General features: G+C 58.0%; 2 protein-coding genes across 4 annotated transcripts in view; both read right to left on the bottom strand.

The window, feature by feature from the left end:
* Positions 1-11,538, bottom strand: part of ZNF687 (zinc finger protein 687) — a 29,408-nt gene extending 17,870 nt beyond the window's left edge. Inside the window, exon 1 of one of the 3 annotated variants that reach the window (XM_040618434.1) lies at positions 11,432-11,538. The gene's annotated coding sequence lies outside the window, so the exon portion shown is untranslated. The other 2 variants (XM_040618436.1, XM_040618437.1) reach the window with 2 other exon arrangements.
* A 1,292-nt stretch (positions 11,539-12,830) lies between these two features.
* On the bottom strand, positions 12,831-19,662 carry PSMD4 (proteasome 26S subunit ubiquitin receptor, non-ATPase 4). The gene is made up of 10 exons (XM_040618750.1): positions 19,559-19,662; positions 17,113-17,253; positions 16,276-16,390; positions 15,562-15,648; positions 14,739-14,807; positions 14,213-14,428; positions 14,009-14,117; positions 13,478-13,609; positions 13,221-13,288; positions 12,831-13,136 (listed from the first exon to the last, which is right to left on the bottom strand). Exons 1-10 carry the CDS (start codon positions 19,582-19,584, stop codon positions 12,969-12,971), a joined length of 1,131 nt encoding a protein of 376 aa, XP_040474684.1. The 5' UTR covers positions 19,585-19,662; the 3' UTR covers positions 12,831-12,968.
* Positions 19,663-19,698: the final 36 nt, after the last annotated feature.

Raw genomic sequence — 19,698 nt, 5'->3', positions numbered from 1 at the left:
ACCCTGCCAAACCCAACTATGGAGGAAAGTTCAGCCGAGTCTATCCCACCGTGCCGCCCTCCTGCATCCCGGCGTCCAGGGGGGCTGCGGCCGTGTCCGAGGCCAGCGGGAACGGCTGCGCTCCCGGCGCCACGTGACAGGCGGGATTAGCTTCCGAGGCACAGAGGAAACCTTTGACAAAGCCTGTCCCCGTGCTGCTGCTCCCAGGCCTCGAGCTGGTGGCTTCCCTTGGGCTGCCAGCGCCGAGGGAGCCCTGGAGAAAAACAAATCTCCACCTCGGGTATCTGCAAAACACAAAATAATGAGGACAGGATCACCTGGTCGGCGGGGAGCTGCGCGGATCGCCGGCTCTCTTCTCCTCCCGGGGCTCTGGGAGCTATTTTAAAACTGATCCCCTGCTAAAAAGCCCCAGCCTTTGTGCAGAGGAGACGTCACCGGTGAGAACAACTGTTTTTAATGAGCCGAACAAGCGCTGGGTGTTATACAATCTCACTCCCTGGTGGAGACCTGGCAGGCAAGGGGCAAATTCCCCCAGCAACAAATTTGTAGCACCTGGCACAGCTTTTCTCCATTTCAGTGGCTCTTTTGCTCTCCAAATCCTCCCCAGCCCCCTGTTACTGGCAACTGGTGGAGAGGAGGGAAGAAAAGCCGGCGGTAGCCCTGCACTTGGTTATTTATGCAGCGGCCAGCGTTCATCTGTTCCCCTTCCCTTCTCTCCAGGGGCAACTCCCACGGAACAGCCGCATTAATGGTTGATGCAGCTCGCAGCTGGTGCCAGGGAGGGCCAGCATCTGCCCCAGCACGGATAAAGCCACAGCGCTGCAGCCCTGCAACTTGTCAAAGAAAGTACAGCCGGGAGCAGAGCCCAGAGCGCTGCAGAGACGCTGCCCGGATTTTGTGGTCAAGAGATTGTGTGAGATAAAACGCACAGCTTGCCTTTGTTTTGGGACTGCGAGTGTAGTTTTGACAGGTTTTGCACAAGTTGGTACGAGCAGCCATGGCTTTGTAGCAGAAAGCCACTGTAAAATGAGTGGGCTTTGTTTGGGTGGTTTTAATTTCTCACTGCAACACGGACAGTGCCCTGCTCCAAAACGGGCAACTCCAAAAAGAAAAATTTCCTGGAAGCATCCAGACAGAGCTCTTTTCCACAGCAGGAAGCTGAAACCAACTTGGTATTTTTCAGGTGACATAGAACAGTGTCATTTCACTGTCCATATTGAGGAAAGGCCAAAAAGTAAACAAGATTTCAGAGATGAAAGGACTTTCAGAGACATTATTAGTCTGACACCAAGCTATTAAGGAATGACCCGGAAAGATTGCTTGCTCGGAAAACACAGGCTGTGCTGCTGTCAGCCCAGCAGAAAACCATACATGGGACTTGCCAGAGGACTTTGTTTTTCTCTCCATCTCCAAACAGCACTTATCTCTTAAGTGAGATCCGGTGTACAGGTAACGTCCCAACGAGCTCGCACTCTGGACGAAGCTGGGGTTTAGCCCGTCGCATGTGAGGAAACTCAGGCATGGGGTGATGTGAATGCAACGGAGCCGGCGCAGCACCCAGCCCAGGCCCATCTTCCATCACATCAGGACTCGTTCTGCCACCAAGGGATCCCACCCAGCCAAAACCCCGTACCTGTTGGAGCTACATCCTTCCCCTCTCCGCTTTCTTCGCTTCTGCGTAGGCCCCTCCTGGGCCGGCTGCTCTGGGAACCACCTTCTGGTATCTACAGCATGGTGCCAGACAGATCCTCCAACTTCAACATTTGTTAGCCGCCCCTCACTACTTTCCAGAACTATAATTAGTTTTGCCAATATAAAAGGCAGAAGAGATTCAGCCAAGCTTCAGAAGAGATAACACAGGTCAGAAGAGAAACAAAGGTTAACATTAAGAATGGCTCTTGCACACTAGAAGTCCTTATTTAACTCCATGTCCATGGATCCAAAATTAAAATCTGTGAGTCCACGGATAAGGAATTAAATCTCCCACACCCCCTTTTCTCCTCTTTATCAGGGAGGAAATACTACCTCCTGCTTTTGGGGATGAGGGAAGCAGGCAGAGGAGGAGCATCAAGGGCAGCACAGCAATCTGGGGAACAGCCTGTGCAGGGAACTGGCACCCCCACGTCCCCAGCTACCAGGGGCTTTCCACCCCTGGCAGCCCCTGCTCGTGCGCATCCCTCATACTTGTCCCACGCCTTTCCGCCCCTTCCCACGCAGCATTTACACCTCAAGCGATCCACAAGGTCCCCTCGCCATCACTCCAGCGACACGCCCTGGCTCCCACTCGCATCCACTTGCTCCGTAACCGTAGTCCAAACCCACAGAGCCCGTTTCCAAATCACAGCACCCAACCCCTTGCCAGCACACGAGATTTCTCTCTCTGCCTCCTGATCTCCTAAGAATTTGCTTATCTAGCAAGCCTTTAGCGGCACGATTTGCAAACGCTGTCCCCGCTGCGCTTCCGGAGAGGCAGCTGCTGTGCCAGGGACCCGAGCCCAGTACTGACCTGATGGGAAGGAGCTTCTGGATGGAGCGGAGAGGGAGGAAAAGAGGGAAAAAAAGGGGGGGGGGGGAGGGACAGAGAGTGGTCTCAGGTTTCACGTGTAGGAGAGGGGGAAAATGATAGAAAGGCAGGCTGGTTAAACAAGAACCAGCAACATGTCCTACTCCCAGCATGACATCATGAGGTCAGGGCTCAGCAGGGATGGCTGCAGTGGGAGGGGAGGTTCAGAGGGAGGGGGAAAGAAAAAAAAATAAAAAAAAGAGAGAGAGAAATAAATAAAATAACCCAGCACCAAACTCCTCTGAGCCCCTGGCACTGGGGCAGGGTGGCTCTGGGTTCGGTGGATGGTCTAACGGCAACCGCTGCTGGCTCTGCAGGCGGTGGTGGTGTGAGCTGGAGGGGTCCCCCCTGCCCCCCAGCACCGCGGCTGATGGCCGGAGCGGCCCCCCCTTCCCCTGCCATCTGCCAGCACCGGGATCCAGCAGCTCCACAGCTCGGGCTCCCCGCCGCTGCCATCCGCACAGGCAGGGTGCGGGAGCTGCGGGAGCAGCAGCGATGACCGGGGCTCCGCTGACATCAAACCGGGTTTCTCAGCCTCCCCTCCACTTAAAGCCCAAAGCAAAACCCTCGATATTCCCAGAGGGGCTCTCCCCTTCCCCAGGCACGTGGCCTGGCCCTTTCCAGGCAGCCCTGGGCCAGAGGGGTCTGCAGTTGCTGAAGCAGCAGCCCCCGAGCCTGGTCAGACTTGGATCCACCAGGCAGGGGAAAAGAGAGCAAGAATCCCTCTGCTTCACCGTTTTTAAGATCAGGGCACCCCAAGGATGCTGCAGAGCTTTGAAACGCATCAAGAACCACAGGGGAGAAACATTAGAGAGAAAATATTATCCGACGGGGGAGCGCAGAGCACCCCTCCAGTCCCTGTGCAGGACAGAGCAAGGCAAAAGCTGCAGGGTCTCTGGTTTTAGGATTCTTCCAGGTGTTGCAACAGGGGAAAGGTCCACGTCAAACCCCAGAAGCATCCAGAAGCCCGAACCGACCAGTCCCCACCTTCTTCACCGTAACAGGGCTGCTGGAGCTTCAGCAGCTCGGTTAGAAGCAGGCACTGAGGAGGTAAGCTCCCGACAAAGCGAGGCAGCGTCTGGGGAGTTTCATAAGCCATCGCCTCCACGCCAAATCCCCCAAGCTCCTCCTGCTCAGAGGGAAACACGCACACAAGACCCGAGCTTCCCGGCTTTGGGAGCTCAATTTTCCTTTTTCCAGCAGGGAAGCTGCTGTCTGCAGCCTGACATCCAGTGGGACCTAAGGAGAAACCCTCTGACAGGAGCTAGGCTCAAAGCATGCGGGAAAAGAGCACCTAAGGGAGCTCTGAAGACCAGCTCTCCCCAGCTTTCGGAGGCAGCCGAAGGCACCCAATGGCACAAGCAGCAGGGCAGGAACAGGCGCTCCCTTCACACGGCCAGCGGCACGGAGGCATCGGCAGATCCTGCCGGATCGTGGAGAAGTGCCAGGCCCGTTCCTGACGCGGGAGCAAACTTCAGGCTCATTCCTCACACAATCTGGGCCGCGCTCCGGCCCAGCAGGGCCCCCACCTGCCACGTCCCCCTCTTTGTTCAGCTGTTTTCCAGGGTTATTGCTAGCCAACAGTATCATGTTCTCCCGAATGCCCGGCTCCACTTGATTTACCAAGAACCTGGGGGAGAGACGTGTGCTTCAGGCTTTCCAAAGAAGAGCTCGCACCTCCTGGTTCAGACCAAACAAGGAACGGATCGCCCCCAAAAGAAACTTTTAGCACGCACTCAGAAGAGGAAACAATGCCGGATGAGTGGCTGGCGGGGGTTCGAGTAATTAAGGCCTCAGTACAGCAAAGTGCAAAACGCTATCGGTACAAAATCCAGGCGCACGGCACCTCCGGGAACAAAGTCTGCACCGAGGAATACGCCTGTGCTTGGTGCGTGACGGCCGCCCCCTCCCTGGGGTTTCGTCTCCCCCAACGTTAAGCAGCACTTAGCCGTTTTTCTGGGCAGGGTTTCTCTGCTTTCAAGGCACAGGCACCACGTGCTCAAGCAATGGACGTGCCCCCAGCAGATGCAGTCCCTGCACAGGATGGAGGCTCAGGGGGTGTTTCAGGATGCCCAGAGCGGCTTTCACAGCACCCCTGTGTGCTGCTGGCTGCAAAGGCCAGACCCAAAAGCAACCACAGCTGCAGGATGTAAGGGACAGAAAAGACATAACAATGATGTGATCCCAGCCGAGTTGCACCAGCATTTCAGGCTTTTTTTTTTTTTTTTTTTTTTTTTTTTGTCATTTATTGAATGCAAACATGCTTGGATACCCACAGTAACAGCAAATGCTGGTGCCAAAACGGTTCCTGTGGGCAATGATCCGATAACCTGTCGCACGAGGGCTGGTCTGTACAGAGCAGCTCATGGCCATGCTTCCTGGCATGCCCCATCTCAAGGCCAAGGGAACAAAAGGGGTGGCACGATTCAATCCAGATCCGATTTCCATCGATCCCAGTACCCCTGGATGGACATATATTCCCAGCAGCTGCTACCAAGGTGGGACAGAATGGCCCAGCAGCACTGGTTTTGAGGGAAGAAGCCATGCAGGTATTGTGGCCTCCAAACACGAGCACAGGCTCTGCTTGGACAGCCGACGCTCACAGCTGACCCACCGACTATTCGTTTCCAGTCCATTCTCTCCAGCACACAAATTCAGCTTTTGCTGGAATAAAGCATCCCTGGAACTGGGTCTGCTCGGGGATGCTTGTCTCCTCACAGCCTGTTCTTCCACCGTCAGTGAGCTCTGGGCAGGGAGCCTCCCACGCTTCACTGCTCCATCCCCCTCCGATCACGCCGTTGCGAGGCCCAAGCTGTCCTGCTTCGATGGCTCCGGTGGGGTCCGCTGTGGCAGGTCCCCCTTCTCCAGCCAAGATCTCAGCCGCTGAACCGGCTCTGCTGCAGCGGCCGGCGGGTAACCGGTATGCTCGGAGAGTGCAGCACGGCGAGAAACCCCAGCAGGGCTGGTTCACCCTGCTCCTGCAGCCGGGCCAGATAACGCACCAGCAGAAGGTGGCATGGTGGGATGCTCAGCGGCGCTCACTAAGCCTGGCTGTCAGCTCACTGACAGATGGGGAGAGAATGGTCACTTTCAGGTGCTCCAAGAGTTTAATTATTAATTTTTCCCAATGAAATCTACTGCCTCTGGGGAGGCACGCTGCCTCTTGCCCCAAGAGGAGCCTGTGCCCTGCTGCTGACATGCCTTGGAAAGGGCTCCACCGGACTGTCTGTCCTTCCTTCCTTCCCCCTTTCCTTTTTAGTTTGCTTCTAGCACATGAAAAGACTCTCTGGGGGTACCAGGTAGAAAATAATACTCTGCCAGGGTGCTCCACGGGCCATTTGAAACCCTCGGCATTGTTTTCCCTGCTCCAGGCGGCAGCAGGGGATTAAAACTTCAGCCATTATGCGCATGTTTTGTGCTCCATTGTGCTCCGCTCAGCTGTCCCTCCGCATTAACATCTAAACAGGTCGCACAGTCCAGCCAGAGCCGGGTCTGGGCATCTCCCACTGCAGCAGCTTCACGGGGGCCACGGTCCCTTCCTCCCCATACACCCAACCACCGGACCGGTGCCGAGCGAGCTGGATGTTTCCGCAGGTCAAGCGGGAGCGGAGGACAAACGCAGGGCGCTGGCAGTGGTTTTCTGAAGGGCCAGGGCAATCCCATCGCCTGCGGTTCTCCCACGTGGCGTGGCAAAGCCATCTCTGCGGGCCAGGAGCAGGATCCCTTCCCGAGTGGAACAGGCAGGCCCTTCTCATCCTCGTTCGGGAGGCAGCACGTCAATGCTTATTACTGCAGCTCACTGCAGCAGCCGTTCCCCTTTGCAGAAAAAACCCCAAACCAAGGGCAGCAAACGCCTCGGCTGAACTGGCTGCTGCGCTGCGTGCCTGCACAAGCCAGCCAGCACCGTTTCGGTTCAGCTCGAGGAGGAGGAGCGCCGCTCAAAACCCCTTCCTGGCTCCATTTCCTACGGGAGAGCGAGCAGACAGAGAGCTGGTGACGGCACAAGGCCCAGCGTTTGTACCGAGTGGGTAAGCCAGTGCGGCACAGCACTCCGACCCCGTCCGCCAGCACGGCAACACAAACAGGCCTCGCTCGGATGCCCCCAGCCATACCAACGAGGAGAAGCTATCCCCCAGCAGAACTAGCTGGGACGATGCAAATGCCGTGGCAAATCCCAGCCACCAAACCTGGAGCCAAGGCCATCCTTCTGCCCAGACCCAGCCCTGGCACACCTAGAGGTTTTGCTGGCAGAACTCGCTTGGCGTGGGCTAAAAACCGTGGGAGGGGGAGCAGAGAGCAGCAAAATCCTACTCCAGACCAACAAACAAGGCCAGCAACTGCAAAAAAAATGGGAGTTTTTTTGCATTAGCACAACTGATTTCGGTCAGGCAGTATATATCTATTTCTATAAATAAATTATATAAGCTGTATCTGTGCAAAAGGGCTCACCAGCTAAAGCCCTACTGCCGGGAACAAGGTGCCTGTGTTCCCGGAGCATCCGATGCAACCCAGCCCCGTTCTGCCAGGGCAGGCAGAGGGACAAAGATCTGTGCCCAGCAGCACTATCTTCCCCTCCTTTTTAAACTCTGCCTCCTATTTCACACACCCTTATTGCCACCACCTTAAAATTTAATAAAGAAAATACATTTTCTCCCCATCAAAAAACTTCCCCTCGCAGCATCCCCAGCTGCAGTCTGCCTACTGCCTCCCATTTTCAAGGAGGATTGAAGTTTGGAGGCCGAATTATTTGCTGCAGGATGGATGTAGGTAGCTCTTGGGTTTAGTACTGTACAGATATCCCCAGAAAACAGAAAAAAACCCCAATCCATGTTACTCTCACACAGCACGTCAACCCTCCCAGACCAGGGAGCGGCATCCATCAGCCTGGGCTGCCCCGTCATTTCAAGCATCATCTCCGAACGCTCTGGGCAGAGGCTGGAGCTCCTCATCGCTGCAGAGCCGAGGGGGACGGGAAAGAAACAATCTTCTTGCCACTTTCAGTCTGTAAACGCTGGCTGCAAAGAGCTTGAACCCTCTTTTTTTTTATATATATAGGACAGATTTATGATTGAATAATTAAAGTAATTAAAAAACATGCTCGCTTTGTTCTGCACGCTTGCTCTGTCCACCTATGGTGGCTTCTTGGGGATCCTTCCCTGCTGTTTGGGTCACACGTGGCAACAACAAACCCCCCCAGATCTCCCTCCGATGCATCAGGGGGACAGAAAAAAAGGAGAGAATAACCTTTACGGCGAAATAAAAAGAAAGGGCTGGTGTCAGACCCAGAACTGGCAGGTATCACCACTGAAACAGGTTACGCTCATTTTTTTATCCTTCAGTAGGCTTTGCGACAGCAAGTGAGTCTTGAAAAGCAAGAGGCAAAGCTAAAATCAGCTGCGAAGGGAGGGGGGGAGGAGACGGTCTCTCACCAACACGCAGCAAACACACAGATTCCCCCTGCCGGGATATGAATAGCTAGCTCACAGATTTCACTGAATTCAAGCAAAAACAGATGCTTCATCAGGAAACGGAGCAGGAAACTCAGTCCTTCCCCGTCCCCCCATCCCTGCAATCAGGTGCAAATCCAGGGAGAGGAGCCTGGCAGCCCTGTCCCCGTCCCAAGCTCCCATCCCGGTGCAGAGCACAGCTGCCACGCAGAGACAACACATCCTGACTGGAGGCTGGCTGGGGATTAAATTCCCATACGTTTAACAGAATTAAGTCTCTACCATCTGCTAACTTCTGGAGATATCAAAACAAACAAGTGGTGGATGAGATCCAGAAATCCCAACAATTTGGCTGGCCTGAAAAATTAAGTTTTTAAACACTGGCAGGCATTTTTGTAGCCACGATCAGCATAATGCAGCCTCAATGTCAACGTAGAGAGGTTTTTGTTACCATGTTTACCAGTATGACCAGGCTGCACACCGGTATAGGCAGACAAGGGCTTGGTAGTTCTGGGCAGACATTTCATGGAAGAATGACCAGGATCTCCCCAAGCGTTCGGCCTAAGAACCCTCCCCTCACCTGGGATCGTTTCCACCTTGTGATGAGCAGTTACCAGTTATCTCCATCCTGGCGCATTTCGTGCTGTTTTCATCATGCTGGGTTTTACAACGTAAAGTTTCTAAACTCAGCCAGGACACCCCGTTTATTCTAGCAGTATAAACAGAAAATCTGCCACAGAAGACGCCAAAAGGGAGGGAACACAGAGTTCCCTCGCTCCCATTGCACGCTGCGACGGCCCCACGCCATAACGGTGCTCGCTTGCTATTAGCGCATTATTATTTTTATAGTACCCCGATGTATGCTTAGGTACTTGATGGTACAAATACATTAAAGCCCTAGAAAATATTTTGCAGGGGGCAATTCCGTGTTACCAAAAGGAGGGACTAGACCCAGGAGAACCCAATCAGGGTGGAATAAACCCAGAAAACAAGAGACAAACGTGGCTCCTGGAAGATGATGAGAGCTTTGGGCACTGCTGGTACGTACTCCTGGTCGATTCAGGAGGTCCTGAGCTACCTCCACACCAGCACCACCTCTCCAACAGCTGGAGCCTGGCATTTCTGCACGGTTGCACCAGTTCAGAGTGGTCGCTATGCACTGGGGCCTGCTCACACAGGCCCGGCTGCGGGATTAACACCAGGAGGAAAAGGGCTGGCAGAGCTTCCTGATTCTCCTGCTGCTCCTCAGACCCTGACCAGGAAAACTCGGGGGAAGGAAATCTTTGGGAAGCCCCTCTGCCAGTCCTCCTGCCTCTGGGTAATGCCAGCACAGCCACACGTGGGACATTTTTTTTTCACTCCTCAGACACACTAAAAATACCTCCTTTGAGCAGCTGCTTCCACAAACAAGGCTCAGTTCTTAACGCATTGCTTAAAACCTAAGTATTGAGGCTATCAGACTTCCCCTGCTCACCTTCTAGGGAAGTCTCTTTGTATTAAACTAATTGTGGGACGGTAATCACAGCCCCCAAGGGCTGCCTGTTACCTGATGACATGCAGGCACCAGCAGCGAGGAATTAAGGGACTTCACAGGGGCAGAGGCCAAGAAATGGGAGGAGAAGAGGGAAAAGAAACTGGGTTTGAAAGGAAACAACACATTCTTCCTACTAACCCACACTCCCCCCCAAAAAAACAGGAGGCTCATAAGGAAGTGGCCAAGACCTGTCAGAAATAGCCCCACTGAAATGCTCATCTTACCCGCAGAATGTCCGCTCCCTGCCCCTTGGCATCCTCCTCCCAAGACTTCAGAAAACACCCCCAGCCCAGGGCCACCTCGCTGCCCACAGTCTCAAAGTGGGCCAGAGTCCCCTGAACCTTGCTGGGCACCTCCAGAAGCGACAGCAAGAACCTGCTGTTAAGTCTTCGCTGTTCCCACTTTCTTCCTTGCTGGAAGTCAGGGTGGCCCTAGACCCCCGATCCAGGATGCTACCCACATCTCTGCAAGGCTCCTCCTGCATCTGGAACCACACCAGACCCTCCTACAGAGCTTCCTGATTCCTCCCAGCCACCCCCAAAGAGGCAGACAGCTGTTCCAGGACCCGAAAACACATAGGCTACATTACCAAGGCTGCAACAGGATCCTCTCCAGACCTCCCAAGTTCTCTTCCCCCAAAAACCGGTGTAATAGCGAGATTCCCTCCTCCCAAAACCCCAAACCGCTGGGCAGCTGCAGCACTGCTCGTGCCAGGACACAGGGGTGTGATAAGAGACCCACACGCCCCATTCCCAACCACCATCCTCAGGACAGCGGAACTGAGAGAAACCAGAGGGGACCTAGACAGCCCAAAGCCCCCCCCTCCCGGCTTCTTATTCACACGGCCACTCCTCAAAAACTGGAGGAGCCAGAAAAGCCCCCCAGGAACTGACACCACCTTATTTGTGAGATGTTACAGCTGAAGAACTAGGGGGATGCCTGCCAGACCCCCTCCGAGCCCCATGGGGGACCGGGAAGGCTCTGCCCCCCTCCTCAGCACCCCCCAGGCAGGCAGCGGGAAGGAGCTTGGTCCCAGGAGCTCTGCAAGGGAATGACAACAGCCCCTTCCAGAGCTGGGGAGAGGCAGGATCGGGCCCTCCCAGGGGCTGGGGGGCAGGTGAGCAGCCGCTGCCCCCCCTCCGAAGCCCCCCCAGCTGAAGAGGAGCTGCGGGAGGTCTCACCCTGCCCCGAACTATAGGGAGGCATGACCAGAGCCCCCCAGTATTCCCAGTGACATGAGGGTGGGGGGACGAGCCCAGGCGTCCCCAGGAGATGCAGGTGGGCGCTGCCAGCCCCTCCGCTGCTGGGGAGGGAGGGGGACGTGACCAGGCGACACAGGGGAGAGGAGCCGCGACCAGCCCCCCTCCCCCAAAACCCCTCAGGCCCGGGGGAGGGATTCGTTCAGCCTCCCCTGCAGCCGCAGGGGAACACGACCGCGGCCCCCACCCTCAGACTCCCGACGGGAAGAGCTGTTTGGCTCCCGCCCCGCGTTCCGAGGGGGCCGGGGCTGGATGGCCGCCAGGCTGCCGCCACCACAACCGCCCCCCCCCGCCAAATCTCCTCAGGAGGGCGAGGCCGGGCGGCACCTCCCCGCCAGGCCCGGGAGGGGGGCGGATGCCCGTTACCCCCCCCTCCACGGGGGGAAGGGGGTGCCCGTGACCCCGCCCCACGGCCGAGGGGGAGGGGCCGCCCGTTACCGCCGCGGCAGGGTGGCGCCCCTCACGCACCCCCGGTCCCAAGGAGGGAGGGGGGCAGGACCGTCCCCTCCTCGCGTCTCACGGCCCGCTCCGGCCGGGGCGGCCCGCGCCTCCCCCATCGGTGGCCGGGCCCCCCACCCCCGCACCCGCCCCGTGCCGTGCGCGCCGCGGGGCCCGGTGGCGGCGGTACCTGCTGCGGCGGGGGGCTGGGGGGGGTGGCCGGCTCCCGCCCAGGCCCCTCGGCGGCGGCCGCTTCTCCTCAGCCACTTCCTGCTTGGCTCGCGCCCCCCGCCCTCCGCCACCGGCCGCTCGCGCGCTGCGCTCCCGCCCACCCGCGCACAGCGCCATTGGCCGCGCCTCCCGCCACTCGCCAGCGCCCGCGCTCCGATTGGCCGGCGGCGCCGTCGCTCTCGGGCGGTCGCGACGGTTCGCACTCGCCGTTGGCGGAGCGGACGGCGACTCACTGATGGGCCCCACCCCCTTCGGAGGGCGCTCATTGGGGCGCGGGGGTGCCAGTCAAATCGTGGTTCCCGCCCACACCGTGGCCCTAGCTTTCTATTGGTGGTTGGCCTTGGCTCGCCCGCGGGGCAACCTCGCTGCTTATTGGCTGGAGGCTTTGTTCGTCAAGTCGGCCCGCCTCCTCCCGTTTTCCATTGGTCAAACGAGGCTGTCCTTCAAGCACGGCTTCCGGCAGGTATTGGCGACGGGGAAGGTCCATCAGGGCGTCTCCGAACGCTTGTTTTCCTATTGAGCAAGGGACCTGTCGCTCAACGCCAGAGCCCGCCCCTCCGCCAGTCCCATATGTCGGAAGCTCTGAGGTGGTTCAACCGGCTTCACCCATTTGCTGGGACTCAGGGCGGGGCCGCGCGCCTGCCCCGCCCACCCCATGCAGCACGTCACACAGCAGGCCCAACCCATTGGTAAAGAGCCTTGTCACTTAACATAAACGCCCGCCCTCCCCCCCGATCGCCTCCGCAGGCCGTTGGCCCCTTCCCCAGCCCCGTGACCTGACAAAGCCGAGCCACCGCCCAATGATTGGCTGACTCTGCCGCCCGTCAACCGCTAAGGCATACCCCCTCCCGCCTCACTGTAAACATCCCGGGGCAGCAGCGGAGCACGCTGGGAGGTGGCGCAGGGGGCGGGGCTTGGCACTGCGGCCCCGCCCCCAGACACGTGTGCAAGGGGGACCCGGCGCCCAGTGCCCCCAGCACAGACACATGCCGGGGCCCCGTGCCCCCAGTACAGGAGAGACCCAGGGCCCAGCCCCCTCCAATACCGGGAGTGCCAGGGCCAGTTCCTCCCAGTACAGGGGATTCCATGGGACCAGTTATGCCCCCATGCCAGGGAGTCCTGGGGCCCAGTATCCACCAGTGTGGGGCAGTCCCAGGGCACAGCCTCCCCCGGTCCAGAGGATTCTGTGGGCCCAGTATGCCCCAGTTTCAGGGTGACCCAGGGCCCAGCCACCCCCTCCAGTGCAGGCAAGACCCAGGGCCCCATGCCCCCAGTACAGGGGGAACCAGAGGCCCCCCAGGAGGGCCCCAGCCTGCCCCCCACCAGGGTCAACCCACCGAGGCGCCAGGACAGAGACGCCTGTGGAAAGCCTTTATTGCCCCGTTACAGCAGCACCCACCTGCCCCGCCAGGCACTGCTCCGCACTAGCCGCAGCCCCCCGGGCAGGCAGCCCACTCACCCCACGGCCGACGGCAGCAAGCCCCGGCCCCGTGCCCTCAATTTTTCTCCTCCTCCTTTTTGTCCTTGCTGTCCTTGGAGGCCTGAGAGGCCAGGGAGCCCATGGCATTGCGGATGGCCTCGTTGTTGGGGTCCACGCCCGGCAGGTTCTCCAGCACACTCTGCAAGAACTCGGGGTCCTGCATCACATCATAATCGTCTTCCTCCTGCAGGAAGAGGGAGAGGAGTTGGGGACAGGGGGAGAGGGCACAGGGAAGGGACGGGATCCCCTCCCAGGGACAAAACCTGACCTTAGCGGGTTCGGAGGTATCCATGGCTGTGCTGCTGTCCACCTCTGCTGCCTCCGCCTGGGCAAACTCTGTCGGAAGGGAGGGACAGCTGAGGACGGAGGATTTACACCCACACGGCCCCCCAGAGCCACCCCTGCGCCCACCCCACAAGCGTTCGGGGCGGTCTGGGCTCTGCCCAGGTGACAAAGCCCCACTCTGGGGTGGGGGCTGGCGGTTCCAGCCCAGCGGCAGAGGAGCTGCCCCTTGGCTTCCCTCACCCGCTCCCTGCAGCGACATCTGCATGGCATAGGCGATCTGCTCCTCCTCCGTCATGCTGCTGAGGTCAGGCAGCCCGGCCCGGCCAAACTCCTGCTGAGTTATCGTCATCTTCAGCAGAGCATCGTCTGAATCTGCACAGACAAAACCCACGCTCAGAACACAGCCGGGGTGCTGCCCCACACGCCGTCCCCTCGCACGCACAGCCTCGCTGGGGAAGTGGTCCCCGCAGCGTCAGAGGAGCACACCCACCTCCATTTGGGAGTTTCAGCCAAAGCAGAGGCAAGTCCCTAGCGCTGAACTGCCTCCCCCCCCCCCCGAGACCCTGTGGCAGAAACCGCCTCTCGCCTCGCTCCCCAGCAACACTGGGAACGGCCACGCCGTGCAGAGGGGTCCCACCACAAACGGTGCTGCGATGGGCGCCCTCGCAGCAATGAACGCTGCCATGGGAGCCAGTCCGCCGGACAGACACCCTCCCCGGGGAACATCCCGCCTGTCCTGCCGCCTGCTTTGTTCCCTGCTCAGCTCCTCACCATCCCCACCAGTGGCTGCGATCCCAGCCTCAGCCGCAGAGGCGGCCGCAGCCCTCCTGGCCTCCTCCTCTTGCCGCTGCCTCTGCTCCTCCATGGAGACACGCAGAGCCTGCAGAGACAGGGACCGGCAGGGAGCTGAGCGAGGCAGCGCTCGGACAGAGCGAGCTCGGCACCCGCAGCCGCCTTCCTCCCCACTTCGCTCACCAGCGCCAGCTCCGGGTCCGCGCTGGGGTCCACGCCGAACTCGAAGTCGCTGGCGCCCAGGCCCAGCATGGCACCTCCCTCCCCGGCCAGGATGGGGGAGCTGATCAGGGCATCGGCCAGGCTTGGCCCCGGCGGCACCGTCACCAGGTGGGAACCGGTGCCGTCCTTGCCGTTTAAGGTGTTAATGAAGGCGGTCAGCTTGTCCGTGTTGGCTTCCTAGGGCCAGAGAGAAAGGCTGGGACTAGAGCTTGGCCTGGCTCCCTCCAGCTCTGTGAGAGGGCAAGCCGACGGCTCCGCACGCCCCGCGTCTCTGCGCTATGAGGGAGCCAACAGCCACAAAATGGAGAGGTGTTTTCCCAGAGGAAACGCTACTCTCCACATTAGCGCTTTTACTGGGGCAGCTGCTGAAGAGACCGAGGCTCAGAGAACTGTTTGTATCCTCATGCACCCAAGCAAGGGCTCGGGGCTGGACAGGATATAAAATCCTGCCTTGGATCTTGTGCCAGAAACACAGCAGAAGTCTCACCTCTTCTCCAAAATTGATGATGTCAACGTTGACTTTCTCTTTCTTAAGACGCTTCGCCAGTTTCACCAGCTGCAATGAGGAAACACCAGGGCATTAGCTCCACTTTTGGCTCTTACCCATGCTCAGCTCATCAGAAACCAGACAACAGCACTTAGGATTCAGTCCTGGAGGCACACAGCCCACAGGCAGCCCCCCAGTTTCCAGCCCTCCCAGCACAGACGCATGTGAGGTATTTCACCTCTTTCAGTGGGACAGGAGCTACGGCGTAGTGCCCGAGGTCCTGTGAGGTGGCACAAGCGAGGCAGCTGCTCCTGCCGAAGCAAGTAACCATCCCCACTGATGGGGACAGCAAGAGCCTGGGACAGGCAGCATCTCACATTTCTGGCCCGTTCTTTCAAAGAGACCCAGAATATCTGGATTAATTTCACTTGTGTTATTTGAGGTGCCAGCAGAACAGCAGCTTCCCAAGTCTTAGAGCATCGTTTCTGCACAGGGACACAGATTTCCTCCTGCAGCTCCTCAGGCAAAAAGCCCAACATGGTTTAGGTGATGGCCACAAGCCATGAGGCGCAGGACACAGCGCAAGCTCCCTCTGCAGTTCTGTCCTTGGCTCAAGCCTGGCTGTGCCCAGGGATCCGGCCTTCCCTCTCCCTCCCTCTCCTCCCTGCTGAGAGCCGCTCTGCTGGAGAGGTAAATAGGCCCCCTCGCTGGGGTATGGCGCCTTACTTTCAGAACTGGGCAGGGAACAAACAATAACCCCGATTTACGGTTCAAGGTAGAGCGTGGAGCTGAGCCAACATATTTTCCTTTGGCCGTTACTCACATCTTTCTCATTATCTTCTACAGGGCTCCCAACAAAGGCGATGATTCGCATCTTATGGTTCTTGCCTTGGCGATGTTTTAAAGCCAGCTGCAAGACAGAAGTCATATTGTACTTGAAAGGCAGTTCTCAGGAAAAAGAGGTGGACAGTTGTCACCCCTGATACTTTTCCTATTACGCATGAAAATTTAGGCTAAATGCCAGCAGAAACTGCGCAGTAACGAGCTTCACCAAACTGCCCGCAGCAGGCATGTCTCAAGGGCCTCCCCTTTGCTGGCAGTTATAACTCAGCTAGGAACAGTCTGTTGGCAGAAAGACAGTGTGGGACAGAGCAAAGAAATGGGACAAAAGGGTGGCCACGTCCTGGGGGACACTCCTCAGCTGGGTGCTGCTCTCCCCAGGGTGGGAAGGCCTGTGCAGCTCGGCTGGACCCCTGTGAGGCAGCTGCCAGGTTCCTCTGAAGCAAACCAGGACCACACTATAGAACTTTTGAGCTTTTATACTGGGTTCTATAAAGGAGGTTTCACCTGCGTTTTGCGGACGAAGAAACTGAGGCAAAACCAAAACGATTTGCTCAGGACTGTTCAGCCACAGAGGCAGGGAAAGATGCCCTGTACCTGCGCCATCAACAGGGCAGGTAACTTAAGAGAGACACTAAGGCAAAAGGAATTACAGAGAAAGGTGCAGACTCACTCGTGAGGAACCCAGACCACTTACGTGAGCAACTCTGATCCCTGTGCAAAAGGTAATTTTCCCTTTGGGTTGCACCGTGTGTAGCTTTGAAAGGATCCGGCCTGTGTCTGGAGTGAGCGTGGTCAACACTTCACAGTTACTGCAACACAAACGTGCTCATCTTAGCGACCTCTTCTTTGTGAATTTCTTTGCCAAACCCTTTATTTGCTACGGGGGTAAGAAAAGCCCTTCCTGCACTACGCCTGCAGCCATGTACGCTCGGAGAGCCCGCCAGCACTCGGCTCTGGTGGGTCAGTGTGTACAGGGAGCAAGACTTCTAGCCAGGTTTCCAAAAAATACCCAACCCAAAGTAATCTGTCTGCATGAAGGCTTGTGTGTGTGTCTGTCCCCTGCTCCAGCAACCTTGAGCCCACTGGCCAATTTTAATCGACTCTGGCTAAGAGGGAGCTCACAGAAGCACCAAAGTCCTACAGACTTAAAGAAAACGGAGGAACCACTCTCCTGGGGCCACCCGTGAGCTACAGTGACAGCTCAGCCTTTATCTGCCACCCTTTGGGACACAAGGCCACAAAAGGATGGGTCTGGCAGACCTCCCGAGATGGAACATACCCTGGCACTGCAGGAGCGAGCCCAGGCAGCTACAGACTGGTCAGGAACCAGGTTTTCTGGTCAGGAACCAGGTTTTCCCGTACTAGTCCTCCCAGAAGAACTGGTTTGGTTTTAGACTGTGCTGTTGCTACCCTGTTTTGCAACACTCCCCTGTTCCTTCTCCCTGCGCTCTCCCAGGGGGGTCCCTAGCCGCTCTTCGCCTGCTTGCCAGGAGCAGTGGCCCCCTGAGGCCAGTTCCCCCCCCAGGCGTACTTGGCTAAGGTGATGAGCCCCACGTTGTTCTCGGGGTTACTGCGGGTTTTTGAGTGGCACACAATGTTGACAGCATCTTGCTGGGCTTGCAGGCGAGTGGGTAAGAAGTCTCCATTCCTCATGTACTCGCTGTTGTCAACACTGAAACACAGAAAGGAGGGTGTCAGCTTGCAAAACAGTTGAGGTTTATCCCCAAAACATGCTTTTTGGGACAGCACACCTAATGTCACACAGCTGGGGACACGCAGTGGGACACAGACATTTCCTGGGGCAGAGAGACGAGTTGTCTCTGCATTTCCCTGAGTTTTAAGATCAGATCTGACCTTTGGGTCACAGGCCAAACTCCAGCCTGGAGCTGGAAGCTCCCACTCCTCGCTGAAGAGTGCAAGGGGTGACTGCAGCCAGACACAGCCTCAGACCCACGTCTCCTCAATGCCTCCTTCCATGTCCACAGCAAAAAAAAAAAGCCACGAAACACCACTCTATGGTAAAGTACAAAGCTCCGTGCTCACTGCTGCCATGGGGTTTTCATCAGGATGAAAAGCAGCTTTCCCAGGGCAGGGACAGTGGGCGCTTTTCAAACCCATCTCTGCTCCGGTGTGGTGCCCTCCTCAAAGTGACGTGGTGACGTGCTGAACCCCTGAGCCCCACAGCCCAGCCTCAGCATCCTACACCCGCAGCCGGTGTCAGGGCCTGCACAAACCGCACGGCACGAGGCCAACAGTGCCCCGCAGCGTCTAACGGCATCACCGCATGGCTGTAACTAAATCCCCACCCTCTCTTCCATCAGCTATTAAATATAGCACACAGCAGGCAGGAGAAGCCCCTCTCTTATGCCAGCCTTCAGGAAAGCGACCCTGGGAAGGAGGCAGGACTAGCTAAATAAGAGCTCGAGGGTTTGTTCTGCCCCCAAATTAAGACTTCCCGAAAGAGTACTCCCAGTTTCTTAGTTTTAACACCAAAGAAACTACCTGAGACCATTTCCCTGACTGTGCTCAGGCTCACACTGGGCCGCCTCTCCTCCGACCCATACCAAGTACCCCAACAGAAGGCGGGGAGTGAGGAGGTGGCAGTGGCCAAACTTCACCTCAGGCACAAAGACACACCATGACCTGGCTGAGGCCATCTGAACCGCAGCTTACTATTCCCAGAGCAACAGAGAATTCCTCCCACTCTCCAGGGCAACAACATTTTAATACCCTTCAACGTGAGTAAGCAAAATACCACCCAGAGAAAACATCAAGGACTTTGATATATACTGTCAGTGAGTCAGGCTGTGGTAACAGCCTCATCCAAACAGCGGCGGGACACGTACAGAGGCAAGGAAACAACAGAACCTGGGCAGATATCGCTGGGTTTCTCTATCGTGGCCTTCTTAAGGACCAAAACCAACAAATAACAGGACTGTAGCTGCTGTGGCAATAATGACCCATCCGAGTTCACCTCCGCTGCCAGCCCTGGCTGTGTTTGGCACCCAGGGACAAGACCCTCTACCCACAACACCAACAACAACAGAGACGACAGCTGCTTCATGCAGGACCACCGCAGCCCCGCCGCACCCCAGCCGTGTGGGGCAAGGCCCCCAGCCCGAGGGGCTGACCCAGCACCCTAGCAGGGCTGGGGCTGAGCAGTCCGGGGCTGTGTCCCAGCTACCTGCCCTGGCTCTCCCCCACCACAATGTGACCCCAGTTTGTGTTGCAGAATTGCCTGACACCGTGTTACACCAGAGCCCCGTTGCAGCCACCTGCCACATCCCTTCATCGGGGTCTCCTCTGCCCACCAGCAGCCCCCTCTGCCCCATGCCTTGCCAGCCAGGGCCTACAGTGGCTCCTTCACCCTGCTCTCGCCTCCTCACCCCCCTCCACCCTGCTGGCAGCCTTCCCCAACATCCCCCATCTACCCCAACCCGCCCTGTCCCATTTAACCTCCTTCCCACCCCATCCCATATACTCATCCTACTTACCCCCACTCCCCTCCTCAGGGCCATCCCATTTACCCCTCCCACCCCATCCCATTTACCCACCACACAACCCCCACCCTGTCCCATTTATCCTCCCACACCCCAGTCTGTCCCATTCAACCCCCCCTTCCCCACCCCAGCCCAGCCCATACACCCCTCGTCCCATTCACCTCCACTGCTCCCACAGCCCGTCCCATTTACCCCCCTCCCCACCCCAATATGTCCCATTTAAGGCCGCTCTCCCCCCACAGCCTGTCCCATTTACCCCCTTCCCCACCCCAGCCCGCAGCTCCCCCTTCGAGCACCCAACCCCGTCACCCCCGCCTCAAGCCCACCCTCTGCCCCCACCCCAGTTTCCCCCGCGGCCCGGCCCGGCCCGCGATGACTCAGGGAAAGCGGCGGCGGGGCCTGGCGCGGGCGGGGGGCGGCAGAGGGGGGTGGGGGGCGCGGGGAGCCCCCGCCGCCGAGGCCCGGCCCGCCGCTCACCACACCATGGTGCTCTCCAGAACCATCTTGCCTCCTTCCCTCAGAACCGGCCCAGCTCCGACCCAACAACGCGCTCACCCATTGGCTCTACGCTGCCGGCCAATCCCCGCTTTCCGTCTTGCGAGGTGGGGCGCGGCGCG

The sequence above is a fragment of the Falco naumanni genome, chromosome 20, assembly GCF_017639655.2.
Source record: "Falco naumanni isolate bFalNau1 chromosome 20, bFalNau1.pat, whole genome shotgun sequence".
NCBI lineage: Eukaryota > Metazoa > Chordata > Aves > Falconiformes > Falconidae > Falco > Falco naumanni.
The sequence above is the reverse complement of the archived record's forward strand: the minus strand, read 5'-3'. Positions and strand labels throughout refer to the sequence as shown.